Source organism: Globicephala melas, chromosome 18, assembly GCF_963455315.2.
Source record: "Globicephala melas chromosome 18, mGloMel1.2, whole genome shotgun sequence".
Taxonomy (NCBI): domain Eukaryota; kingdom Metazoa; phylum Chordata; class Mammalia; order Artiodactyla; family Delphinidae; genus Globicephala; species Globicephala melas.
The window spans coordinates 16,376,542-16,401,177 of record NC_083331.1 but is presented as its reverse complement, the minus strand read 5'-3'; the positions used below and the strand labels follow the sequence as shown (position 1 = coordinate 16,401,177).

General features: G+C 46.0%; 1 protein-coding gene across 1 annotated transcript; it reads right to left on the bottom strand.

The window, feature by feature from the left end:
* Nucleotides 1-1,825: 1,825 nt before the first annotated feature.
* On the bottom strand, nucleotides 1,826-20,840 carry C18H13orf42 (chromosome 18 C13orf42 homolog). Its single transcript, XM_030882132.2, has 4 exons — nucleotides 20,436-20,840; nucleotides 5,330-5,477; nucleotides 2,959-3,190; nucleotides 1,826-2,000 (listed from the first exon to the last, which is right to left on the bottom strand). The coding sequence occupies exons 1-4, from the start codon at nucleotides 20,838-20,840 to the stop codon at nucleotides 1,826-1,828; spliced, it is 960 nt and encodes a 319-aa protein (XP_030737992.2).
* Nucleotides 20,841-24,636: the final 3,796 nt, after the last annotated feature.

Sequence of the window (24,636 nt, the reverse complement as noted above, 5' to 3'; positions counted from 1 at the left end):
GAGAAAAGCACAGCTTCATGTTCCATAAGCAATAAATGCTAAAAAAAAAACACAAGACTCCAAACATCCTGTCTGTCCTGTTTATTTTTTTCTTATCTATACAAGCAAAATATATACAGTGTCTTCACCACATAATGTCAAGGTTGATCTACGATAAACTGTAGTTTGATAAGAGGCAGAGTAAAGAGGTCTTTATTCTGAGTCTATCCTGAGCAGTGAACTCTCATTTGTGGGGCTTCAAAACAAGGCCACGTTTGGGGAAAAGAAAGATACATGGTGATGTAACTTGGTGGGTGTTAATGCAGTTTATAAAACAAATCTCCCAAACATTTACTCTTCAGTCAAGCTTCTGGCTATAGTGGGCTTAATATAAGCAACAAAAAGAAAGGAAACTCCCAAACATTGACATTGGCACTCAAAAAATAATAAAGGCAACTATTAAGACATTTCCAATATATTTTCATTCTGAAAATGTGTTGATATAAAATTTCTTGCCCCACTCCATGTTTTCCTCTTTCAACACTCAAACCTCCAAGTCATCAATTCTCAAAGTATGGACCCCAGACCAGCAGAATCAGCATCACCTGGGAGCTTTTTAAAAAAATTTATTTAAACTACAAAAAAAGAAAATTTAAGCATGTCACATAATTATTAGGGTTTTTTTTTTCTCATAGCAGTTACAAATACTTAGATTCAGAGAGTCAGGTTCACATAAATAAAAGCTTCTTTCTACAAAAAACCTGAACAATAAGAACATCATTCATCGCATGGGTCTCGCAGAAGGGAAGCTTTATTCAGTCCTCAGAGGGACCTTAGCCTAAAGCATCCTTGGCTTAATTTCGATTACTGGTGTTTCCTAGTCTGTCTCCTTCCCTTATCGCCATTAACACTCCTGCACCACCCCCCGCAAGGTGAATTCTTTTTTTTACAAGAAAATGCCAGAAGAAATAGGTGAAGATGGACAAAGGGCAGTGTAGTCTCCAAACCAGTTGTTCTCAAACTTGAGGGGTCAAACTATATGCAAACGCGCAAAAAGTACGTGAGAAAAGCAAAGAATATGTCAAATCTGTAATTCAGACGGTTATGGAAATCAGAAATCCTTTCTATTCCAAAAGGTTCTGATTGCCCTCCGAACTGGGGGAAGGGAGGGGCGTAGCATTCCTACACTGGCTCTATGGGTATCTATTAGGATTCTGGAGGCTGCGGGTGCCCAGGCAGGACACACACCTTCCCCCATCCTACTGCCAGGACACTGGCCTTGTCTTCAGCCTAACCCGGCAGAAGTTTCCAGAACACTGTGAAAAGGGTTAGGGTGAAAAAAAGCTGCTTCCCAAACTGCATTCTGCACAAAAGAAGGCAACTTCAGTACATGACCGTAACGTTTCTGAGCCCTGTGGGGAGAGGAGCTGCCTCTTTGAAAACTTTGGCCCAGAGATCCATGATGGGCAAATTGGTACAGGGTTTCCTGTACCAAGTGGGACGCTCGCAGCCACCTGGACAGATGCATGGAGAGCCAGGGACAGGCCAGAGGAGGCCGGGAATGAGCCTGGACCTTCCATTCCTTCTGCTCTTGAAGACCAGCAGGGCTGTAATGACCAGCCAACCCGCCCGTGCTGGGAAAGCCAGGCTCCAGGAGGCCCCTAAGGTGGGCCCTCCAGGAGGCCACGGGTATGTTTGGCACTGGATGGGCACCGGCAGGCAGTGTGCTCCTGGGCCTGACTTTGTGACAATTTCCAGTTTTAACTCTACCAGACACCTCCTTCTGCAGTGAAAGCAGACGCCTTCGGGGGAACCCAGCCTGAGCCAGGCTGCAGGGCTGAGGCAGTCAGGGCACTGTTCGTTCCCAGAGTCTCCCCTGAAGCAGCCACTGCCCTCTGGGGTTCTCTGTCTCGTAGCGGTCCTCCCCCGGGGATGCCAGGGGCTCCAGTGCAAAGAGCTCTGCGTCCCAGTCTGTGTCGTCCCCCGAGAAGTTGAAGACAATCTGTCTGGAGCTCACCAGGCTGGAAGGGAGGAATGAGGTAAAGGGTTTAAGTCTGGCTTGGCTGGCCACATGGAGAAGGGACACTCTGATTTGCCATCCTGACGGAGCCCATCAGATGCTCCCCTAGTGCTGGGCCTCGTGGAGGACAAAGCAGTATCATCATGGGGGCTGTGAGTGGACCTCAGCTGGACCTCAACGTGGCCTTGGAGGGGGAGGATGGGTGATGAGGGTTGAGTCCTGGTTTTAATATGTCCAGTACATAGTCCATTCTTATGGGAGGAAAATGCCATTTAGAAAAGCCCTGAACCCATCAGAGTTGGATGGCTCTTGTAGAAACAGAGGAAGACAGGTTGACAAGCCAAGACAGGCCCTTCTGTTGTGAGAGGTGAGCTCCCTGCAGCATGGCCTAGGGTGGCCGGATCAGGAGCGCACATACTTCTCTGAAGGAGTAAGTCATGGGGATTTGGGGGTTAGAGGTGGCAACTCGTCTTGGGAGAGAGGCCAAGAGATGGTGGCAGGAGGGCCAGGTGGGGCCTAGTCAGCGACATGTTCTCCATCCAAGCCTGGCAATGCCCTTCTACAGCAGGGCCATCTAATTGGTTCAGTGTTGCTTCCCTCATGGTGCTATGCCCTCCTCAACCCCAAAGTCTCATTAAAAATCTGCAGCACACAGTGTGTCAGTGGCACTTGGGGGCAAGAGTCAAAGAGGATGGACAGAGCCTGAGGGCTAAGTGGGCCGGAAAGGGAGAGGCAGGTCCAGAGCACAAGGTACAGTTAGGGGTGGGGACAGTGGTGAACCAAACTAGAATGTGAATATAAGACTATCAAAAAATGTTTTAAACTAAGACCTCCCTCCCCCCATACACAAAAGAATGATTTTTCCATGTAAGATGGGGGTTCAGGGCACCTAAGAAGCAAGCCAAGAGTCTGGTGCACATGAGAGCATCTTGGTTATGCTACGTGATCTGAGCACTCACTCTTTTTTGCAGGCTTTGGGCTTAAATTTCAACGTGCTGAAGGCCCCTTCCACAGCCTTGGGCAAATAAATGGGGTGCCTTTCGAGTCTCCTCTGAGTGCCGAAGGTCCTGCGCTCCGTGCTCCTCCGGAACTGGCCGGCTGTCGTGTGCCCAGCGATGTCCTCGGAGCACCGGCGGGGCACCCGCAGGATCCAGTTGGAGTGCAGGCTGTGCTCCCGGGAGCTGGTGGCCACTGGAAGAGAGAAGCAGGGCCCCCGGGAAAGGAGGACTCACCATGCGGAGGGGAGCAGAAGGCCACGGAGAGGACAAATCCAGCTAAGAACCCACAATACATACATATGTAAAACGAAATTCTTAGGAAGGCCCGGAGAGCCAAGCAAAGGGGATGATTCAACTCTGCAGTTATCGTTTGGGGAGACAATGCACTAGCGTGTGTCCATTAAAGACAAGCACATAGACCTACGTTTACTGACTTGGAAAGATGCCCATGATGTCTTGTAAATTGTTAAGTGAAAAGAGTGGATGAAAAATAGCACAGAGATCTTGTTTTTGTTTAAAAAGAGTAATAAAGTGAGTCTGTTTAAAGCCTTTTTGAAAGGACGTACACCAAACTGTTAACAGTGATTATTAACTCTAGGTGGTAGAATTACAGGTCAAATTCTTTACTTTCTTCTTTATACTTTGGTGTATTGTTTGATTCATTTGATTTACAGTGAACATACGTTACTGTGGCTATCAGAGAAAAAACATGAAGTCATTTCCATTAAAAAATTATAACTGTGAAGATGACACTTGCGTCCTCAGTAGATTTCATTGTCCTTCCAGCAACGTCTGGATTTCCCAGGCCTGACTCTGAAAGAGAGGGCTGTTCCTTGTCAGGGGCTGCCGTGGGAGAGGGGGGCAGACCAGTTACCCTGCAGGGTACAGTGAGCTTGGGGAGTGGGAATCCCCTTCCGTGAAACTCCACAGAACCCAGTGAGAGCCGAAATCTCACAGATACATGTCCATCCGGGCTAGAAAAACAACAAACACACCACAAGAATGTAATCTTTGAGCATTAAATAAAATATTTAATATTTAGTATTAAAAATTATTTAGTATTGGTACCAGAAGCCGTTGCCTTAATAACCAGGGGCCAGTAACCGCTAAGTTAAATCATCATTAATACACCATGAGGGGCAAGTCGACGATGAAAGAAACTGACAGCTGAGTAATGGAATTTAAAAGTGGGCTCAACTCATGAATGTGGTTGTTATTTGCTCTCCATCAGGAGACAGCCAGTGATACACCTTGGCAAGGAGAAAAGCACCACCTCGGCCTTCACCTCACTCCCTCTCCAACAATCCAGACTGGGCTTGAGCAAGCACCCCGGCCCTCTCCTGTCTACACATCCTCGCAGTGGTGGCCCATGAGGGCCACAGGGGGAGTGCTGGGGGGAGGGGGGGAGAGGGATGACAAAGTAGGTGAAGGGTCAGAGTCGGGTCCAGCAGACAGGGCTGCCCAGAGCCAAGTTAGCTCAGGTAGGGTCACAAGCCCAATTTTTAAATATAATTTGTCTATTCCCTTTTCTTCTTCTTTTCTCAATTCTGGTAAAAGACACATAGAATTTACCATGTTGCCATCTTGTAGTGTACAGTTCAGTAGTGTGGAGTATATTCACATCATTCTGTGACAGATCTCCAGAACTTTTTCATCTTGCAGAACTGAAACTCTAAACAGACTTGTGGTTGCCAAGTGGGATGGAGTGGGGGAGGGATGGATTAAGAGTTTGGGGTTAGCAGATGAAAACTACTACATATAGAATGGATAAACAAGGTCCTACTGTATAGCACACGGAACTATATTCAATAACGTGAGATAAAACAAATAGAAAAGAATATAAAAAGAATGTATACATATGTATAACTGAATCACTTTGATGTACAGCAGAAATTAACACAACATTGTAAATCAACTATATTTCAGTAAAAAATTAAATTAGTTAAATTACATTAAATTTAAAAATCACAACAGCTGTTTAAAAAAAAAAACAATTGTAACTCTATACCCTTTTAACAACCCTCCAACTCATCCCTTTCTATAATTGTTGCCCTATTGCTTTCCCTCCTGGAGCCTTACAAAATTCCACCCCATCTCTGCTGTGGAAAATGGACCACAGGGAAGGAGTTTTTGTCCAAATACAGCCTGAGGACTTAAGGGGTAGCCTGGAGTGGCAGCAGCGGCAGCAGCGACAATGAAAGCCAGGGCCCCAAGCAGTAGAGCAGGCTCAGGGCCAGGCTTCGGCTTGCAGATGTGAGTTTCCATTTAATCAAAGAAAGTCCACTCCAGAGACCCCACTCCACCCACCTCCTGCCACCGGGATGGCACTCACCATCGAAGTCCACGTCTTCGTTCTGCGGGTCAAACTCAGCAGCCCGTGGCCGCTTCTCCGTATCCAGCTCTGCCATGATGGAGTCAAAGAAGGCGATGGCCTCCGCCACATCTGCGCTGAACTGCGAGTGCTTCTTGGGCGTTGCTTTCTGCTAGAGATGAAGGGCAGAGAGGAGAAAGCAGAGCTGCCTGAGCCAGCCTTGGGGCGCCCACACACAAGTGACATGGAAAAGGACCACATGTTACTGAAACTAAACCAATGTGAAGTTACGAATTTGCAGGTAAATTTGAATACGTGCCCTTGAAAGGAAGGCAGATGCTCCAGATCCACACTTGCTGTAGGTCAATGGATTTCAGATTATCTCCAGGAGGGGGAGTGAAAGGGTGGGTAGATCTGCCTCCATCTTGGTCAGGGACTGTTATTGACCATTAAGCAAAATAATTTGTCTTTCTTCGGCCTGTTGCCTGCTGATAAACCCAATTTGGAGATTGTACAGTTCCTTAGGTAGGCGATGAGATGCTCACAGCAGGAAGGAGGGGACGAGATATGTTGAAAATAAAATACTCCAGAAGAGTTTTCAGTACGTAAAGTGGCCAAATTTCGGTTCAATCATGGAATAAGTTGAAGACAAATTGGTGCGATTGTTTGAACAGTGTAAGGAATAATATTGGGTTGGCCAAAAAGTTTGTTCAGGTTTTTCCGTAACATCTTTAAAGTAGTTTTAAAAAAAATCTACAGAAAGCCTAAGTAGGTTCCAGGTTCTGTCCTGACTCATTCTTCATGATGTTAGCATCACCGTCACCATCATCACCATCATCATCATCATTCTCTTCACAACAGCCCACAGTCAGTCACCAGCGACCGGCATCACAGAAGTTCAAGCACCATGGTGGACTTCAGTGGAGAACTCATGATGTAGGCACAGAATCAGCATGTGAACTAAAAAAAGCTCCCTGAAGAATTTAGGAAATAAGAGAACTCAGGGAGAAAAAGGAAAGACAATATGTGTTAACCTGGGCTATTTGGACCAAATGTAGAGTTCCTTTATTTTTTGTGTGCACTTTGAAAGTGGGATGGTATTAAAAATGAATGTGATTTAATTACAGATTTGCATGTTAGGAAACTAAAGGATGACATCTTTATATATGCATAAGGTTTTGGTAAAATGTATGCATTTTGTACCACTAGGAAACATTTGTACCACTAGGAAGCCATGCGGCTTGCAGGATCTCAGTTCCCCGGACCAGGGAGCGAACCCATGCCCCCAGCAGTGGAAGCACAGAGTCCTAACCACTAGACCACCAGGGAATTCCCAGGAAACAATTTTTTTTTTTTTTTTTTTTGTGGTACGCAGGCCTCACACTGTTGTGGCCTCTCCCGTTGCGGAGCACAGGCTCCGGACGCGCAGGCTCAGCGGCCATGGCTCACGGGCCCAGCGGCTCCTCGGCATGTGGGATCTTCCCGGACCGGGGCACGAACCTGTGTTCCCTGCATCGGCAGGCGGACTCTCAACCACTGCGCCACCAGGGAAGCCCCAGGAAACATTTTTAAATAGAGGATTTTTTCCTTTTATATTTGTAAGGAACATTCTTGGAGAAAAAATTTGGAGAACCACAACATACACTGAACCTTTTCTGTTAAAAGTGGAAAACTATTCACATGTAGTTATCTCACCCCCTTCAAAGAGCCCATTAAAATGAAAGTGGGTGGGGGGAAGTTGAAACCCGGTGTCAAAGAGAACAAGCGAGAGGTCATCAGTGAGAGAGAGATTTCCAAGAGCTCCTGCCAAATGGAAAGCAGTTGAAGCAGGGGAATTGATGTAACAGAGCAGAGGGACCGCCCTCCCAGAGAACTATGGGTGGATGAAGCAGCTCAGAAGGGAGACAGTTTGACCCTTGGAACCAGAAATGCTCCAGACTTGGCAACACCAGGCACACCAAGGGTTGGAATGAAAAACTGAGGGGCTGGTTGAAAGTCTGTATGAGCACAGAAGGCTGGGCCACCAGCATCCTTCCTGCAGGCAGATAACAGGAAGACTCATATCTGGAGTCAGGTCCATACGCTTTTATCCTTCCTGTGTTTTCTCTTGCTGTCCCTCTGCCTTGAATGCCTTATCTGGCCAAGTCCTATCCAACCATCAAGATGTGGCTGAGACAGCTCTTTCTCCAGGAAGACCACCCTCTCCTGGGCTGTTTCCCTCCTCCAGGCTCCAAGGTCCTCAGTACCTAATCTAATTCTACGATAACACATATTATTTTAGAGAATTTTTTGTGAGGTGGCAGAGAGAGAAACAAAGAGAAAAATCGAGAGAAAACAAAGAGAAACAATCGAGAAAACCATATGATCTGGACTGAGCCCCAAAGGAAGGTTGAATATTGTTTAATAGAAATGCAAGGTCTGTAGGTTTTCCCATCTCAAAATCCATCTCCACATGGAAGGGACATCACTAGGTCCCTAGTAGCAACTGCCATCAGTGTCTGGCTGAACGCAAGAGTCTCCGCCTTGCTCAGGGGCACCATATTCTTTTCCATCTGAGTCACCCTACAATGTCATCTAAGCTGTTCATTCCTCAGTGTCCCCAGGAAGTAGACGTTGGTCAGAAGCTCAGAGCAGCCTGGATCAATTGCTTTCATTTATTAAAAGGCTTAAAAGAGAGTCAACTTTGGTGTCTTAGCTATTAAAGGCTAAGAAAACAGCAATGAGCACACTGCCAGTAGTTAGGTTAACACAAGCCCTTGACTGTGGCCTCTTGTGAATATCTCCAATCTCCTCAAGAATTATCCTCCAAGGATAATATTTACAAAATAAAAAAATAAATTACCAGCATATACATCACCATCTCAACCACTGTACTCTCTGTCCATCAAAACTAATGGACAGGGGCTTCCCTGGTGGCGTAGTCGTTGGGAGTCTGCCTGCCAATGCAGGGGACACGGGTTCGAGCCCTGGTCTGGGAAGATCCCACATGCCGCGGAGCAACTAGGCCCGTGAGCCACAACTACTGAGCCTGCGCGTCCGGAGCCTGTGCTCCGCAGCAAGAGAGGCCACGATAGTGAGAGGCCCGCGGACTGTGATGAAGAGTGGCCCCCACTTGCCACAACTAGAGAAAGCCCTCGCACAGAAACGAAGACCCAACACAGCCATAAATAGATAAATAAATAAATAAAAGTGATTTTTTTAAAAAAAACTAACAGACAAAGACCCTTTCAGCTGCACATTTCATTGGTTATTCCAAATATTCAAACATGTTTCTTGTTTGTAAAATTTCAAGCTTGGGCACTCAACACTCCCACACAGCTCACCCTCTCTGCTGTGCTTAGCAGTGATTGCCTTCCTGAGCACAGCCAGACACTGACAGATAAGCTCCTTGGCCAGCACTTAAGAGTCTGCTCTTCGGGGCCTCACATCCGGGGCTCTGCTGGACCATTCAGTACATTATCACCGTTATAAAGCTTGTTTCTGTTAAAAGAGCTTTTGGATCCTGGTGTGGCTGGAGAGTGAGACGTTGGTGACATTATTTGTGGCTGACCCCTATGTACCTGTGTGACCAAGTCTCATCCCCAAAGAGAGCTCTCCCCAACTTGCCTCAATTACCATCATCAGTTTCTCCCAAGCCCTTCATGGAATGAGGGAGGAACATAAATAAATGAAAATGAATAAACAATTGCTTTCCTTCCTTCCTTAGCTCTGCCTTCCTTCCCTGCAAATGAAAGCACCACCCCTTGAAGGAGTCTGAGGACCCAGTTGGGGGCGATGATGGTTATGAATGGTTATGACTCCCCCCTCATCTCTGTCCGGGCAGTTCTCACAGTGGAGCCCAAACCCAGCTGGAGGTTGGACCCTCAGTGGATGCTCTTAAAGAATCTCTACACTGGCCCTTTCCCACATCAATTAATTTAGATAACCAGGTGATTCTAGTGCAGAGCAATTGGGACCCTCTGCTCTCTAAGGATCCAGGCACAGGGAAGGCAGCAAGAGGGGCCGTGCTCCCGCCTCGGGGTCTGGTTTACGATGAAAACCTTAAATACCAGTCTCATGCCCTGAATTTACAAGAGCAGACAGGAGTGTCTCCATGAAGACAAGGACACAAGGGACAGGACCCAAGGGGATAGGACACAGCTCAATGAAGGAAGAGGACAAAGTTCCTGGATTACAGCGCCCGGACCTTATGTCCCTGTGTTTTTCCCATTGCTCAGCACATAGAGACCAGGTAAAGGGGCCCCACCCCCCCTGCCCCATCCCCTTACTAGCTACAGGTATGAGGGCATCCCACTCATAGGCATGCACCTACCTTTCCCACCCAGTCCCCAAACGTGACCTAAATCACCTCCTGGCTTGGGGGGGAGGGCAGTTTCCTCTGCTTGTATTCATGCAGTTTTGTTTGCAATCTGGGTATAATGTTTGGTATTCATCTCTGCTAGTCTTCATTTTGACTAGACATCAAGTTGTTTGTTTCTCTCTCCATCATTTCTTTTTGAAAACACAAGTAAATGTGTATTAACCCACTCTTTAAAAAAACAAAAGGTAGCATACAATATCCCCCTGTGAATTGCTTTCTTCACTTGGTGTATGCTAAGAATAACTTCACAGCAGTAGAGATTCTCCTCTTCCCTTTGAATAGCTGCACAGTTCTCCACTACACAGACACACTGTAGGAATGAACTACGGTCCCCTATTGTTAGAGCTTCGGGTTGTTTGAAATCTTTTGCTGTTACAATTAGTGCTTACACATACATCATTTTGCACTTTGCCAATAATACCCTAGTATAGGCTTCTAACTGTAAATATTCCGCTCGTTTTACAGACAGAACGGTAAGCATCAAGTGATCTGGCAGGTCAGTTAAGTAAGATTTGGTTAACAAATCTATTGTACTTTATAAAGTATACTTTTTTTTTTTTTTTTTTTTTTGCGGTACGCGGGCCTCTCACTGGTGTGGCCTCTCCCGTTGCGGAGCACAGGCTCCGGACGCGCAGGCTCAGCGGCCATGGCTCAGGGGCCCAGCCGCTCCGCGGCATGTGGGATCTTCCCCGACCGGGGCACGAACCCGTGTCCCCTGCATTGGCAGGCGGACTCTCAACCACTGCGCCACCAGGGAAGCCCTAAAGTATAATTTTAAATGTCTCCAAACGAATTTTGTGATGATTTATCTGAGTACCAATGAAACTGTGGGTAATCATCAGTCAAATCCATTTCACCTGTAACCTGTCTTCCCGCATCAAGGTTGTTTTAATTGTTGCTACAAGACTTGCCTGCCCTCCAAGAAGCATGGAGCCTAAACAAGGTGTTTGCCTGAGTTGTTTTCCAGAAACTTGGCATCACCTGTGTCTAGTTGGAGCTGAGCCAGTTAAGGCTGGAAAAGACTACCAACCCTCCAACCGGGCATGCGCGAGTCTGCTCGGTGACATTTTGACATCAGAGGGCTGAGAACTCCACCCTCAGAGTGTGCTAGGTGCCTCCGTTTTTGGACGTGCAGAGGCCTGTAGGCTAGTTACACCTGCACAGAACAACAATTACCCCAACTTTTCCTTAGTTCCCCACACCCCAGACCGCCCGGCTTCTTTAGCCCCTTGCCTTCCAGGAGGTGGATTTGAATTTGTTCTCCTGCCTCCTCGTTTGGCTGCCTTGTGAATAAACCCTCTCTTTGCTGCAAATCTCGGCATCTCGGCGTTCGGGCTTGCTGTGAATCAGGCAAACAAGCCTGGTTTGGTACCACCAAGGCTAATCTACAAGTCCAGGCTCCCTGGGCCTTTTCAAGTCCTAGTTTAAACTCAGGCTGATTCCGGCTTTTCCTGCCTTTCCCGCAGCTTCCATGGGCCTTTCTGGCCTCTACTACGACCTTGTCTTGGTCTCCAGCCAAGACAACTAGCACAAGAGCTGCACGACTGAGGCTCAGGGTTCCGGGCTCAGGCTAACATCACAGAAAATCTACTTTACAAAGCAGGGGTTGCACAAAGTGGGACGTCAGTCATCAACACCCCTGGGTGAGACCCAAATAGTTCTCCCTCTCTGAACTCAGAACTCTAAATAAAAGTGGACTGCCTCGCCCCGCCACCGCCCCCCCCCACCCCGATCTTGACTTTTTCCTAGCCCAGAACTGAACTACTTTGGAAAGGCTGGCTTCCTGTGGCACCTGCTCAGACCTGGGTTTCGCAGGGCTCATGTTCCTTCGCCAGCAGCCCTTCCGCGGCCCCAGGGGAAGGCGCTTTCTCTGAAAGCCATCTGTACTGCATTGCCGACTCCCCTCTAACCTTCAGTGGCCTTAAGGTTATCATTTTCCAAGCCTCCCCGTCCCACCCCCTCACAACAGGCCTGGGTCTTGGATTACTTTCCCCGGATAGAACACTTGCATCTTTCCAAACCAAACTCCACCGTATTTCTCATTTTAATTTTTGAGTCCCCCAAGGCAGTTTATTTTTCTGCCTTTCGTATCACCTCCCATCCTGCCTGGTTTCACCTGCCCTTGGGGTACTTGGGCTTCTCCAATCTGTTTACTTTCTTCTGGGATCTGTCAGTATTTGTGCAAGAGATCTGGATGCTACAAAATGAACTTCCAGTTGTAAACAGAAGTATTTTGTCAGAGGTTAGGGTAGGGGGACATTCTAAACCCAGCCAACGTCAAGAGGACCATCTAGCCTCCTTCCCTCCTCCTCCTGGCCTCACTCCCCGCCACCTCTTCGGAGGGCCAACTCACATGGTACCTCCTTTCCGAAGCTTTCACTCATTGCAGCAGACAGACCCACACACATCTTTTCTAGGCTCATATTCTGCCTTGTGTGGACAGCAACGTTGTACTATACCCTCAGAGCCCCACACTAGACCCGTGATCCTTAACCTCATCTATGAAATAGCTTTGGCAAATAGCACTCACAGATAAGACTGTCTTTGGATAGACGCTCACTTGCAGCCACTACCTACATGAGACAAGTTGTCGGATATACCCAACTTCCAACATTCTTGTTGTAATTCTACCTGTTTCTCTTCCAACACATCAGTGTGGTTCAGGCAGTGATGCTGAGAGTTGCAGCTTCAGATTATGGGCTGCATCAGGGCAGGCGGACTGTCTTTCCATCTATGAATGTGGAACACCTATTTCAATGCCTGACATGGAGTGATTTGTTGAATGATTGAATGTATGCCATATACATGCCATTATCATAAGTTTATATTCTCCAACCAGTTTGCATGTTGCTAATGTATACTTTTGGATTTAACTTAGCAAATTTTGAGAACTCTGTACTCCTTATTTTTATGGAGTCTTATAATACTGTTTTGAGCTAATCGTACCTGGAAATCAAAATGTCAGTTCATTGTGATGAAATTTCCAGGATCAAATGTGGGACTGGTCTGGATTGGAGAGATCATTTTCCCTTGGATCATTCAGCTGGGTGAAATGAAATGCAAAACAGCTCAAATTATCCACAAGCAATTTAATGTCCTCAAAGGAAGCTTTTCAGGATAAACCTTAAAAGCTCTAATACATCCTCTTTCCTTCTGCCATCCTTGAAATGGCTATTCAAGATCAAGTCCAAAGCAATACTTATCTTATCCTTTTTTTTTGGCTGTGCCAGGTCTTAGTTGCGGCACGTGGGATCTTCTTTGTGGCATGTGGACTTCTTAGTTGCGGCATGCATGCGGGATCTAGTTCCCTGATCAGGGATTGAACCTGGGCCCCCTGCATTGGGAGTGCAGAGTCTTAGCCACTGGACCACCAGGTAAGTCCCATCTTATCCCTTTTATGTTACCTCACCTAAGGAAATGTGTACCCATCATTGAATAGGGGTTTGTGATAAAGGAATAGGAGCTTAAGAAATGAGAACTGTAAATCTGAGATGCAAATAACTTGGGAAAAGGTATAATCGCTGAAATTTAAATACATATGTACACATACCCACATCCAAATTTTCAATAGATACGCTAATGGTAGACTTGTCAGAGCTGAAGGGAAAAAATAGTGATATAGACAACAGAGCTGAGAAAATCAGCCCAAAGAGATAAAAAGAAAGGACGAGGTTTGTCACATGCTGTAGTATAACTAAACTTGGGAATTACCTCTCATAGCTAAACATTACAATCATTTTGGAATCGTAGCTGCACGTCTTTTGTCTTTGGTATTAGAGGTTTCAGACTCACAGTCTAGGCTTGGTCTTTTTTCTCCCGCTTTATAATCTGAAGGCCATTGTTTCCTTTGCTACGACCTGGTAACTCCTCCCCTTAAATATCACCTAAGTGACCATTTCACTTTAGTTCAACACTAAGTGAAGGTTTTTTGCTCACACTTATCAAACTGTTCGAAGCCTAACTAACAGAACTGAATTAATATGCTTGAAACATAGTATAAAAATCTTCACGCCCGATACGTGAAACATCACAATCCAATGAGAGAAGGGGTGGATTTGTCCATAAATGGTGTTGAAACTTTGCTATTTGGGAAAATTTCAAGTTGGATTCTCACATCCCACTACATGTAAAAATAAATTGCTGAATAGATGAGAGGGTTGGGTTTTTTTTAAATGGAACTATAAAAAAAGGAGAAAAATGGCAAATATGAAACTGACCTTGAGCCATAGAAGGACTTTCTAAGCACGAAGCAAAGAAGTATCAAAGACAACAATCGACATATTTGACTACATAAAAATCAATAGTATTTGTAATGATAAAATTGTACTATTAAGTAAAATTAAAAGATACATAACTTTGAGAAAATATTTTTAAGACATGTGGCAGACAATGTACTCACATCCTTAATATGAGTCCAGATAAATAAAAATATTTAGTAGAGCCAAAAAGTGTATAAAGACATGAATGGGCAATCCATTAAACAAGAAGTACACATTGGTTTGATAAAATAAAAGGGTCATTTGCTTAAGCAATAATCCAAAAAAAAGTACATAAAACAATGCAGTTAATCTATTATTATCAGTAATCTTTAAAAATTAATGACACTACTTGGTGCTGATAAAATGCAATAAGAAGGGCTTTCTAACTCACTGTTGATAAAAGTGTAAACTATAAAATATTTCTGGAAAACAATATGTAGAAGAATCTTTAAAAATGAATGGCCTTTCACCTTTGGCCCACTAATCACACTTTTAGGAATCACTGCTAAAAAATGCCTTATAGACAGAGTAAGATGAATTTATTTATAATGTTTAACAATTGTTTAAAGAATGTGAGTTGTTAAATTTTTTGCCATTAATACTTTCAGTTTTCAAAAACTAGTTAATGAGACAGAAAAGAACCCACAATATAAATTATAAAAAAGCATATGGTATGAGCCAAATTTAGTAAATTTATACGTATACACACTTTAGGGTTGCCAAATTTAGCAAATAAAAATATAGAATGGCAGTTAAATTTCAGTTTTATATAAACAGTGAATAAATTTTTAGTATAAATAGATACCAAATATTATATGGACATAATTATACTACAAAAATCCATCGTTTATCTGAAATCCAAATTTAAATAGGCATCCTTTATTTTACCTGGCAGCCCTAATATACATATCTGCAACTATACAAGAAATAAATGATTGAAAGAAAATATACTTAAATATTTTATAGTGATTGTCTCTGGATGATAGGAGATAGGATTCTAGATCATTTTTATTTTCTTCCTTACACTTTTCTGTGTTTTATAAATTTCATTTAATGAGCAAATATAACTTAATAATCGGAAACAAATGTTTACCTAAAAGAGTGTCTTTTTTGATGGTAAACTCTGATCCATTGCATGTGGGATGTTTTGATTATTAGGATCATTCCATATGAATATCCCCAAACTATATTCTACTCCATAAAAAACAAGATAATTTTCCACTCACTGAAAACCACAGACCTATTACTTTTCCAGGTCTTCCATCAAATTTTGTAAAGTTCCATTCTTAAATTACAATTGGAGCTTCTCAGGTTATTAGTTTATTGAGCATCTACTATATGCCTGGAGCTTCACTAGAGGTTGGAGATAAAAAGAGAAATAAGACATGGTGGCCCCACTCAATGAGCTCACAGCCAGTAGCAGACACAGCAAATGAACAGACAATTATGGTGCTGTGTGCTGACTGCTGGGTGCTAGGTGCTGAGTGCTGAGATAAGGGTCAGACCCAGAGAGGGGGGAACATCCACTGCATTAGATTGTGGACATGAGAAATGGCTTCCTGGGGCAGTGCTTTCTCTGCTCTCTTAAAAGACAAGAAGTTAGCCAGGTGGGCGGGGTGTGGTAGAGAGGAAAAACGGAAGCCGTAGTACTGTACTGTTTCTAGGCTGAGCAAACGGCACATGTCTGGGAGGTAGATTGGGGAATATAATTACCTGTCGTGTGGTCTGACTGAGAGGGGCTGCAGGAATCGGATGCTCTGTTATCAATGATTATTTTACTGTCTGCCGTCTTCTGGAGAGCGCTGCCAGGCATAATAGAATAGTCTTTGCAGCTCATATTGAATGTTCACTGCCCTTCAACTCTGCCAACCAGATACAGGCCAAGTGATAGAGACCTCCAGTAACTGATGCTCACAGGAAACCTGCACTTTAATATCACTGTGTTTTTGCAGAGAGTCCCCCCCAACAGATCTGAAAAATAAATCCCAGTGGTATGGAAGAGACTCAGAACCTTCTTCCCATTGCATATGCAATTTATATATGGATGATTTGGAATGTTTTTAGATGAATTGGTTTCAGATCTTTCTACCACAGAGGAGAAAAGAAATCTATTTGCTGTTGACTTGGTCTTATTTCATGAACCAGGATTGAATGGCCAATGATAGAAAATTGATTCTGAAAGTTAACTATTATCAGAACAAAACTACTTGAAACAAAAATCAATCACTTTTGGCAGGCATTCTCCGTAATTCCACTGGTTCTGTTTAAATCATTCTTGTAGCAGGTGAATTTCTTTAGTTGGAGCAGGGTGGGAGGGGGGTTGGTGCTGGGAGGGGTGTGCATTTTGCAGCTGGTTCATCCAGGCAGACATATCGGGGATCGAAGCTGCTCAGAACTATATGATTCACAGGTGAATTAATGAAATTTCTTCTGGCTGTGGTGGGTGACCAGGAACCCTGGCTTTGGAAAATGTCAGCCCAAATCTTCTGGGGAGAGTTCCTTGGGGCACTGCAGGCAACCCAAAACTGCCTCTCTGGCAGCACAGACACTGTGATCCACCCAGGTCCACTTAGGTGGCCCTGTTCTCACAGAGGGATGCTGGCTGTTTACCTGTTCATCTGGCTTTAAAACCATGGGGAGCTATCCTCAGTGAGGACCCCAAATGCTGATGAGCACTCTGGGCAAAGTCAGAGCATAATCTCAAGCTTTTCCTCCTCATGTCCCATCAAAACCCAAGCTCATGGACTGTAAAAAGGAAGGAAGTTCTGACACAGGCTACAACATGGATGAACCTTGAAAACATTATGCTAAGAGAAAGAAGCTAGTCACAGTATGACAGATACTGTATGATTCCAATTATATGAGGTTCCTAGAATAGGCAAATTCATAGAGACAGAAAGTAGAATACAGGTTTCCAGAAGTTGGGAGAAGGGGAAATGGGGAGCCACTGCTTTCTGTCTAGGATGATGAAAAAGTTCTGGGAATGGATGTAGTGGGCTACACAACACTGTCCTTAATGTCAGTGAATTGTACACTGACATTACCGTTGAAAAAATGGTTCAAACGGTAAATTTTAAATTTTTTATGAATATTTTACTTAAAGAGGATATTATATTTTAAGAAATAAAAGATCATTGTCAAACCTTTTATAAAAACACTCTCCTGATTCCTAAATGAAGTGTTTTTAGAGCCTCCATGACCTCTTAAGGAATTCATTTTCTAGTGTTCTACTAATATACTTTCAAAAAGTGTTCTAAAAATATATTAATTAGGGCTTAATAGACTTTTGGGTGAATTGTTATGGGTTTATATAAATGATCATTTGGAAAAGCTCAGAGAAAGCTCTGATGTAAAGAACTCTGATTATTGTCTGGCACTTAACCATTTGAAAGGTGTCCAGCGTTAAAAGAAATTTATATAGGGCTTCCCTGGTGGCGCAGTGGTTGGGAATCCACCTGCCAATGCAAGGGACACAGGTTGGAGCCCTGGTCCGGGAAGATCCCACATGCCACAGAGCAACCAAGCCCGTGTGCCACAACTACTGATCCTGTGCTCTAGAGCCCGCGAGCCACAACTGGTGAGCCTGTGTGCCACAACTACTGAAGCCCACGCACCTAGAGCCCGTGCTCCGCAACAAGAGAAACCACCACAATGAGAAGCTCGCGCACCGCAACGAAGAGTAGCCCCCGCTCGCTGCAACTTTAAAAAAACAAAGTCACTTTCTGAGTACTGAGTGTTAGGACTTAAATATAGGATTTGGGGGAGACAAGATTCAGCACATAACAGGGGGTCAAGGGAAAAGAACAGAGTTTGCCCTAAATCTGAACATCAGCAAGTATTTTCTACCAATGCAGGAAGGTGATGACATTCCTGAAGGAAGGGCCTTTCCGGATCCCCTGCCCCTGCCATGCGCAGAGAGCCAGGAAGGCCAGCTTGCTAGCCACGGAGACCGCACCCACCATTTCTCAGGCTTGCCCAGCAGACAGCTCTTTCTTTGGGAGCAATAGGGAAGGAGAGCAGCTTGTCTCCAGGCTCCTATACACCTCCTGCACCATACATTTCAGAGCAGTGAACACTGGACTCCCTAGTATGTGCCAGGTCCTGTCACAGGCCAGATCTTGCTTCCTCCTCACAAGGTATATTCTTATTTCCGTTTGTATGCTCCAGAAATAGAGGCCCAGAGAGAGAAACTTAACCTGACAAAGGCACAGAGCTGCTAAATACAGACCTAAAATTCAGGCCTTGATCTGACTAACTCCAAAGCCATTTTAAAACTCTTTCCTGACTTATTTCACTAAGCATAATATTTTCTAGGTCCATCCACATTGTTGCAAATGGCAGTATTTCATTCTTTTTTATGGCTGAGTAATATTCCATTATATATATATATCTCACATCTTCTTTATCCACTCATGTGTTGAGGGACACTTAGGTTGCTTCCATGTCTTGGCTATTGTAAATAATGCTGCTATGAACAATGGTGTGCGTGTATCTTTTCAAATTAGTGTTTTCGGGTTTTTCAGATATATGCCCAGGAGTCGGCTTGTTGGATCACACGGTAGCTCTATTTTTAGTTTTTTTAGGAACCTCCATACTGTTTTCCACAGTGGCTGCACCAACTTACATTCCTACCAATGGTGCAGGAGGGGTCCCTTTTCTCCTAGAGAATACCACACTTAGTGAAATAAATCAGACAAAGAAAGACAAATACTATATGCTGTCACTTATATGTGGAATCTAAAAAATAATACAAGTGAATGTATATGCTAAAGAAACATACTCACAGATATAGAAAACAAATTTATGGTTACCAAAGGGGAGAGGGAGGAGGGGAGGGACAGACTACTATACATAAAATGGATAAGCAACAAGGATTTACTGTGTAGCACAGGGAATTATACCTATTATCTCGTGATAACCTCTAATGGGATATAATCTGCAAAAATACCAAATCACTATAGTGTATACCTGAAACAAACACAATATTGTAAATCAACTATACTTCAAATAAGAGCAAACAAACATAAAACCTCTCTCCTGGTTACACCATGGTAAGAGACATCTCCTGAGGAAATCCCTACACTGCATCATGCCTGGGGCCTCTTCACAGCCATCCCTACAGGGCCAGGACTGGTGTTCTACCTCTAACCCCTCCCTCTGTCTTCAGAGGCTGAACTAGGAATGGAGCTGGGAGGAAGAGTGCTAGGTTCTACCAAGAAAGGACTCCATTCTGCAGGAAAATGTAGTGCCTGGTGGGAATCTAACCAGAACTAAGAACCCCAGGATGCTCAAGCTGGAGGTCCAGAAATCATGGCAACCCCCTCTGTCATCGGAGGTGGCCCCAAAGTGGAGGGGGGGGCTGGCCCACAAATCCACAGCTGGTTGGCCACAGGGGCAGTACTGGAACCTAAGAGTAAGACACTTTGTATGGGCCCCAACCCTGCCCTACTTCTGGAGTTCAAATGGTTATTTAAACTGCTCCCGCCTGGGATAAAATGCAGACAGTTGAAACCAGTTGGGTGAGGCCAAGCTCTAGAGATCTGATAACAGGCCAGTAGGTCACTCAATGTAAATGGGACTTGCAGGCGTGCAGGACACTGGGGGGGGGGGGGGGGGGGCGGGGCATTGCTGGGCCACACAGGCCTGCTCTGAACACCTTGGAGCCCAGCCATCAGGAGAACAATTGGTGGCAATTTCAAAATAGCTTCAAACTTCATTTTTTTTTTTAATTGAGGAAACAAAGGAATAAGTAACAGTGAGTTGGGGATCTTAGCAAAATCAGAAGAGCCTCAGCTTGGTCTTCTGCGATACAGAGGGACTTTCTCCCCCCTGCCCTTCTGGCATTTTTCATTATTGGAATTATCTCAAGAAAAGGTAATGTGTACAAACACTGTAACAAGTACGAGATAAAGGCAAGTTCTTTCTTTCACTCATTTCCTGCTTGGTCTGCCTGGGCTGGAAGCCTCCAGTGCCCAGCAAAGTTGTCATTCAATCTCCTTCGACTCACAGACTCTCTCTGAGGCTGTGCCCGAGTCCCCCCAATACTCGGGCTCACGGAACAGACAGAGCAAATCCTCCAAATGTTCACTTTTCACTGGGATTTTTAGATGTGACTGTAATCATAAAAATAACGAAAACTTGTTGGGCAGTCATATGCTGTCACTCAAATGTCATACAAGCATTCTCTCACCCGGGAAGTGGGCAGGAAGTGACAGATGTGCCCTGCAAACCGTCTGTCTGACACCAAGCCCGAGTCCTCCCCACAGGCTGCTATGTGGATGTCGGAAGCTGCTCCTTCCCGTGGTCTCCGCGTGAACACTCAGCATGGGACCAGCCATCCTTCCCAGGCTGGGGAGATGGCAATGGAGAGTGTCTGAGGTGGACGGAGCTGCCAGCCAGAAGGCGCAGATGAATTAAGCTGCGCGTGTATGATCCAGGGCTGCAACCCGCGTCAGAGGCTCTCGGAAAAGCGCTCGCGTCAACTGTACTTCTCGGCGGCGGCACTTACCTTTATTGCTTTGGAGGCGGACTTCTTTCCTCCCCTGGAGGATTTCGAGGAGGTGGAGGAGATGCCGGGGGCGCGGCTGGGCTTCAGGTCACTGAGGCTGCTCAGGTACTTTTTGCGCAATGCCAGCAGCTCCTGTAAGTACTGAAGGCAGTCCTGGGTGCGCGAGTACATCCACGCCCGGTCCCCCTCCTGCTGCAGGTAGTACAGGCTGGTGTCCATACTGCTGGCGCTTTTGTATTTCTTTAAGGACTCGCTGAACTTCTCCCCGTGGTCCCCGACCACGTACATGGAGCTGCTGCGGATCAGCCTCACCGCGGGGCTGGCGCAGTCGTAGTAACGGCTCTCCGCCACCTCCGCCTTCCTCTGCGGGCCGGAGTGAAAGATGGAGTGGAGCTTTCTGAGCATGGTGCTCGATTTCTCTCTGTGGGTGCCTTCCAGCTGCCTGCGCAGCGCCACTTGATCTAGCTGGGGGCCCAGGAGCCAACGTGCAGGCCTCCTGCCATCTGTCTTCCCGGAGGCCTCTGATTCTTGGAATCCCAGCGAGTGTGGGCTTGGTCAGGCGGGCGACCCGGGCATCTCTCATCGGGGGGACCTTACATCCAATAACCCAAATGCCATAAACCACCTGAAGACGCGAGGGAGCGCGCTGTGAGCTTAAAAGCAAGCTCCCTGGCTGGCTTTATGCGCCATTTGGTGCGCATACCTTCCACGCTCTTCCATCGAAGGGCCCAGCTGGATGCAGAACACGTGACATTGCGTTTCCTGCTGAGCTATTTTCTCTCTTTTTCCTTTTTCATTTCTGGATGTGGTCTCCCTCGATTTGACTCGACCGTGGTGTGGATTTTTACGTTTCCACCTCGGCTGATCTGGCCCTGGTCCTGATTCCCTGTCTCCAAAATGAAATCCTGCTTTTCAAAGACAGCACTAAACCGAAGACAGCGTGTTGCTTGAGGTAAAATCCAGTCCCTGGAGATGGACCCGGATGGACACAGCCAGGGCCTTTGGCAGGAGGCTCTCAGATCCCCGATAAAGTGAGCTCAGAGCAGCATCTGAGCGTCCTGAAGGCGCCTCGGCCCGCGGTAACGAGACCTCGCCGCCGTTACCAGATAGCAGCTCATTGTGGGGACCGGAGGCTTCAGGTATCCGACCACAGCTTTCTGCACAAAAGCCTCAGTGAGCTGAAGGTGGCCACATATATGGGGCAAATCCCATTCTTTAGCTCGAGCACGTTTTCATTTAAATAGACTGTCTACAATCAGACACGAACTAATTTTTCAAGAGCCTCGTCTGAGTACGTTAGAATCTCAGGGACCTTCCCTCTAGAATTCTTCCCAGGCAAATGCTACACGTCATTGCTGCATTCATTCTTCTACACAGTCTGTTTCTCTCGCAAATTTCAGAGAGCTGAAGCCTGAAAATCTCCAGCACAGGCGTTTTCTTAAGCTGAGATGAGTGTCAGAGGAAACTGTGAGCCCCCAGAAATCGTAATAAAATGTTATGGGATGTGTGTATTGGAATGGTTTACGTTTGCTGGGGTTTTGTTTTTTTTGAGGAAGAAAGTGTTCATGGTTTTTTTTTTTTTTTTTTTTTTTTTTTTTTTTTTTTTTTGCGTTATGCGGGCCTCTCACTGTTGTGGCCTCTCCCGTTGCGGAGCACAGGCTCCGGACGCGCAGACTCAGCGGCCATGGCTCACGGGCCCAGCCGCTCCGTGGCATGTGGGATCTCCCCGGACCGGGGCACGAACCTGCGTCCCCTGCATCGGCAGGCAGACTCTCAACCACTGCGCCACCAGGGAAGCCCGTGTTCATGGTTTTATCAGATGTTCAAAGAGATCTGCGATACAAAAATAGATTTTTTTTTAGTGTTTATATCCTGCTCTAGAAAAATAACCATGCCTTTTAAAATGTAACTTAAAAGGACATTAAAAATGTATTCTTCTTGAGTGCATCCTCTGCAGGTGACATTCTCCCAGGCACAGTGGTAAGATGGTCCCGCATATGTAGACCCATTTATGCTTTACATCTGCAGAGCGCTCTAGGGCTGATGAAGCCGCTCCACAGATGTTAATTTATTGAATCCTTGTGGCTTCCTTGAAAGAGAAGCATCATTTCCATCACCATCATTATTGCTCCTCGATTCGCAAGTGAGAAGGGGAGCCTGGAGAGGTTAGGAGGCTCAGCTAGGGTCTAATCAGGTGAGTGAGAAAGGCATCCTCAGACCCAACGCTGCAGCTTCAAGCCCGGTATTCTGGTCCCACTGCCCCTTGCTGCCAGGGGCTGTAAAGTCATGCGCTCCGAGGTCTCCTGCGGGGGGCGGGGGGGGGGGTTCTCTATCCGTCCCATTTCTCTGGCTTCACACAAACACAATATCCAAGAACCCAGGATGGACAAGAGCTGATAGAATTTCTTCTCTGAGAAATCCAGGGTCTGTGACCACACAGCCTTTCTTGGTAGCTTGTGCCAGTGGGCTTATGATGATACTTATTCCACATAGATTGAGAAAACGTTTAAATAGATTAACAATGAAGTCTAATCTCTATCATATCCAGAGTGTCACAAGAACCTAGCCTCTATCTTCATGGGTGTTCTCCTCTTCTCTACCCCTACCTTCCAGCTGGATTCTTCCTAAGGGCCAGACTTAGGAGGAAAATTGAGAGAAAATTCTAGCAACATCATTTGCTGAACACTTCATGAATACTAAGGGGGAGGGTGGAAGCAGCAGCCACGACCCAGCCAGCTGACTCTCCCACCTCCTGTCCCAGACCAGCCCCTGAAGCCACCCTCTCGCTGGAGCTCCCACTGAGGGGGTCGAGGGGAGGGAATACTCTCCCTGCAAAAGCATTTGTCATCTCTGCTCAAGTAAATTCATCCCAAGTGGCAACTGCTTTTATACCATATTAGATTTTCTCATGGCCCCACTAGAAGGAATGGGTGGGAAATCACCGTGTGGTATTATAAAGTGTGTTTCAAGGACACGACGATTGCCCATCAAATCCCAAATTAGGCACCGTGGGCTTGACTCTTCCCTTGCATCGTGGAGAACACTGGGCAAGCAACTAGGTGGGGAAGGGGGAAGGGCCTGCGTCCTTGCCCCCAGCCCAGCCCCTCCATACCAGCCCCACTGTGGACTGGGAAACAGCCCACTGCTCTTGGAGAACAAACCTGGTCTCTGTGGAGCTAGCAAGAGCCTGGAGGCTTGACCAGGACCCCAGAGACTCAACATAAGGTGACTCCTTGTAAAAAACCTTGCTTTATTCCAGAATTTCTCAAAGCCAAAGGGCAGAATCCCAGGACAGGGCAGAGCAGTCCAGAGGATGTGCTCTGTAGCTGGGGGCAGGAAACGTGGAGGAGGGTGATCGAGCTTCTGTCTGCTCCCAGGGGAGCCTCATCTGTGCTGCTGGAGCCGTGGTGATGCTCACCGCCTGGTGTGCAGGGCAGAGGGTCAGGGAAGAATGTGAGTGTGGGCCTCGCTCAGATGGGGTTTGAGTCTCAGATCCGCCAGCTTGGGGAAGTTACTTAAGCTCTGAGCTTCAGTGTTCTCATCTTCACAAGTAGACATTACCTATTCCATGGAGTTGTTATCATGATTAAATGAGGTAATACAGAGGAGCACTTAACAGGTCATATTTGCTCAAGCAAAAGTAGCAGTTATTACTTTTATAATATGAAAATATTACTATCACTTCTAATTTACAGCTGCAGCGTACAGTTGCCAAACTATTGTGTCAGGCAAATGTTTTTCATCCAGGTCTCTCATCCTTCAGTATTTGTAGAGATCAAAGGCTCAGGTGGCCCAGCCTTAAGGACGATGAGCTTAGAAATCACTAGTTTAGGCTGCTGTCCTGAATAAAGCTGAGCTTCCCTGAGAGGCTAGTTGTCCTGAGCAGCCCACCTGCTGAGAGGGCATTCCATCCCCTTCCAGCACAAAGTCCGGTGAGCATTTAATCCCTTCCCTCCCCCACGGTGGGTTCCTTGACTCTTGGTGAGGTGTAACTGGGGACGTTCCCAGTGGGACGTGCATCTCAAGGTAGTTGCTCCTTCAGCCCCGCCAGGCTGCAACTGCGCTTTCTATAAAGAATCTGGAGTCAAAGAAAACAATCTGTACACTTGCCCCATGTCTAGAAATCTCCTTGGCCGTATCCCTGACAGGAAAGCAACTCTGAGTGAGCACTTCTCAGAAGTCAACTAACGTGGAGAGGAGG

What these genes read in the sequence shown, in the direction of transcription:
- C18H13orf42 (XM_030882132.2), bottom strand. Translation starts at nt 20,840, where the DNA reads ATGCTCAGAAAGCTCCACTCCATCTTTCACTCCGGCCCGCAGAGGAAG. An exon ending in CGAAGACGTGGACTTCGATG is followed by an intron (nt 3,191 to 5,329) that starts GTGAGTGCCATC and finishes TCTCTCTTCCAG; the next exon opens with TGGCCACCAGCTCCCGGGAG. An exon ending in CCCAAAGCCTGCAAAAAAGA is followed by an intron (nt 2,001 to 2,958) that starts GTGAGTGCTCAG and finishes CCTCCCTTCCAG; the next exon opens with CCTGGTGAGCTCCAGACAGA.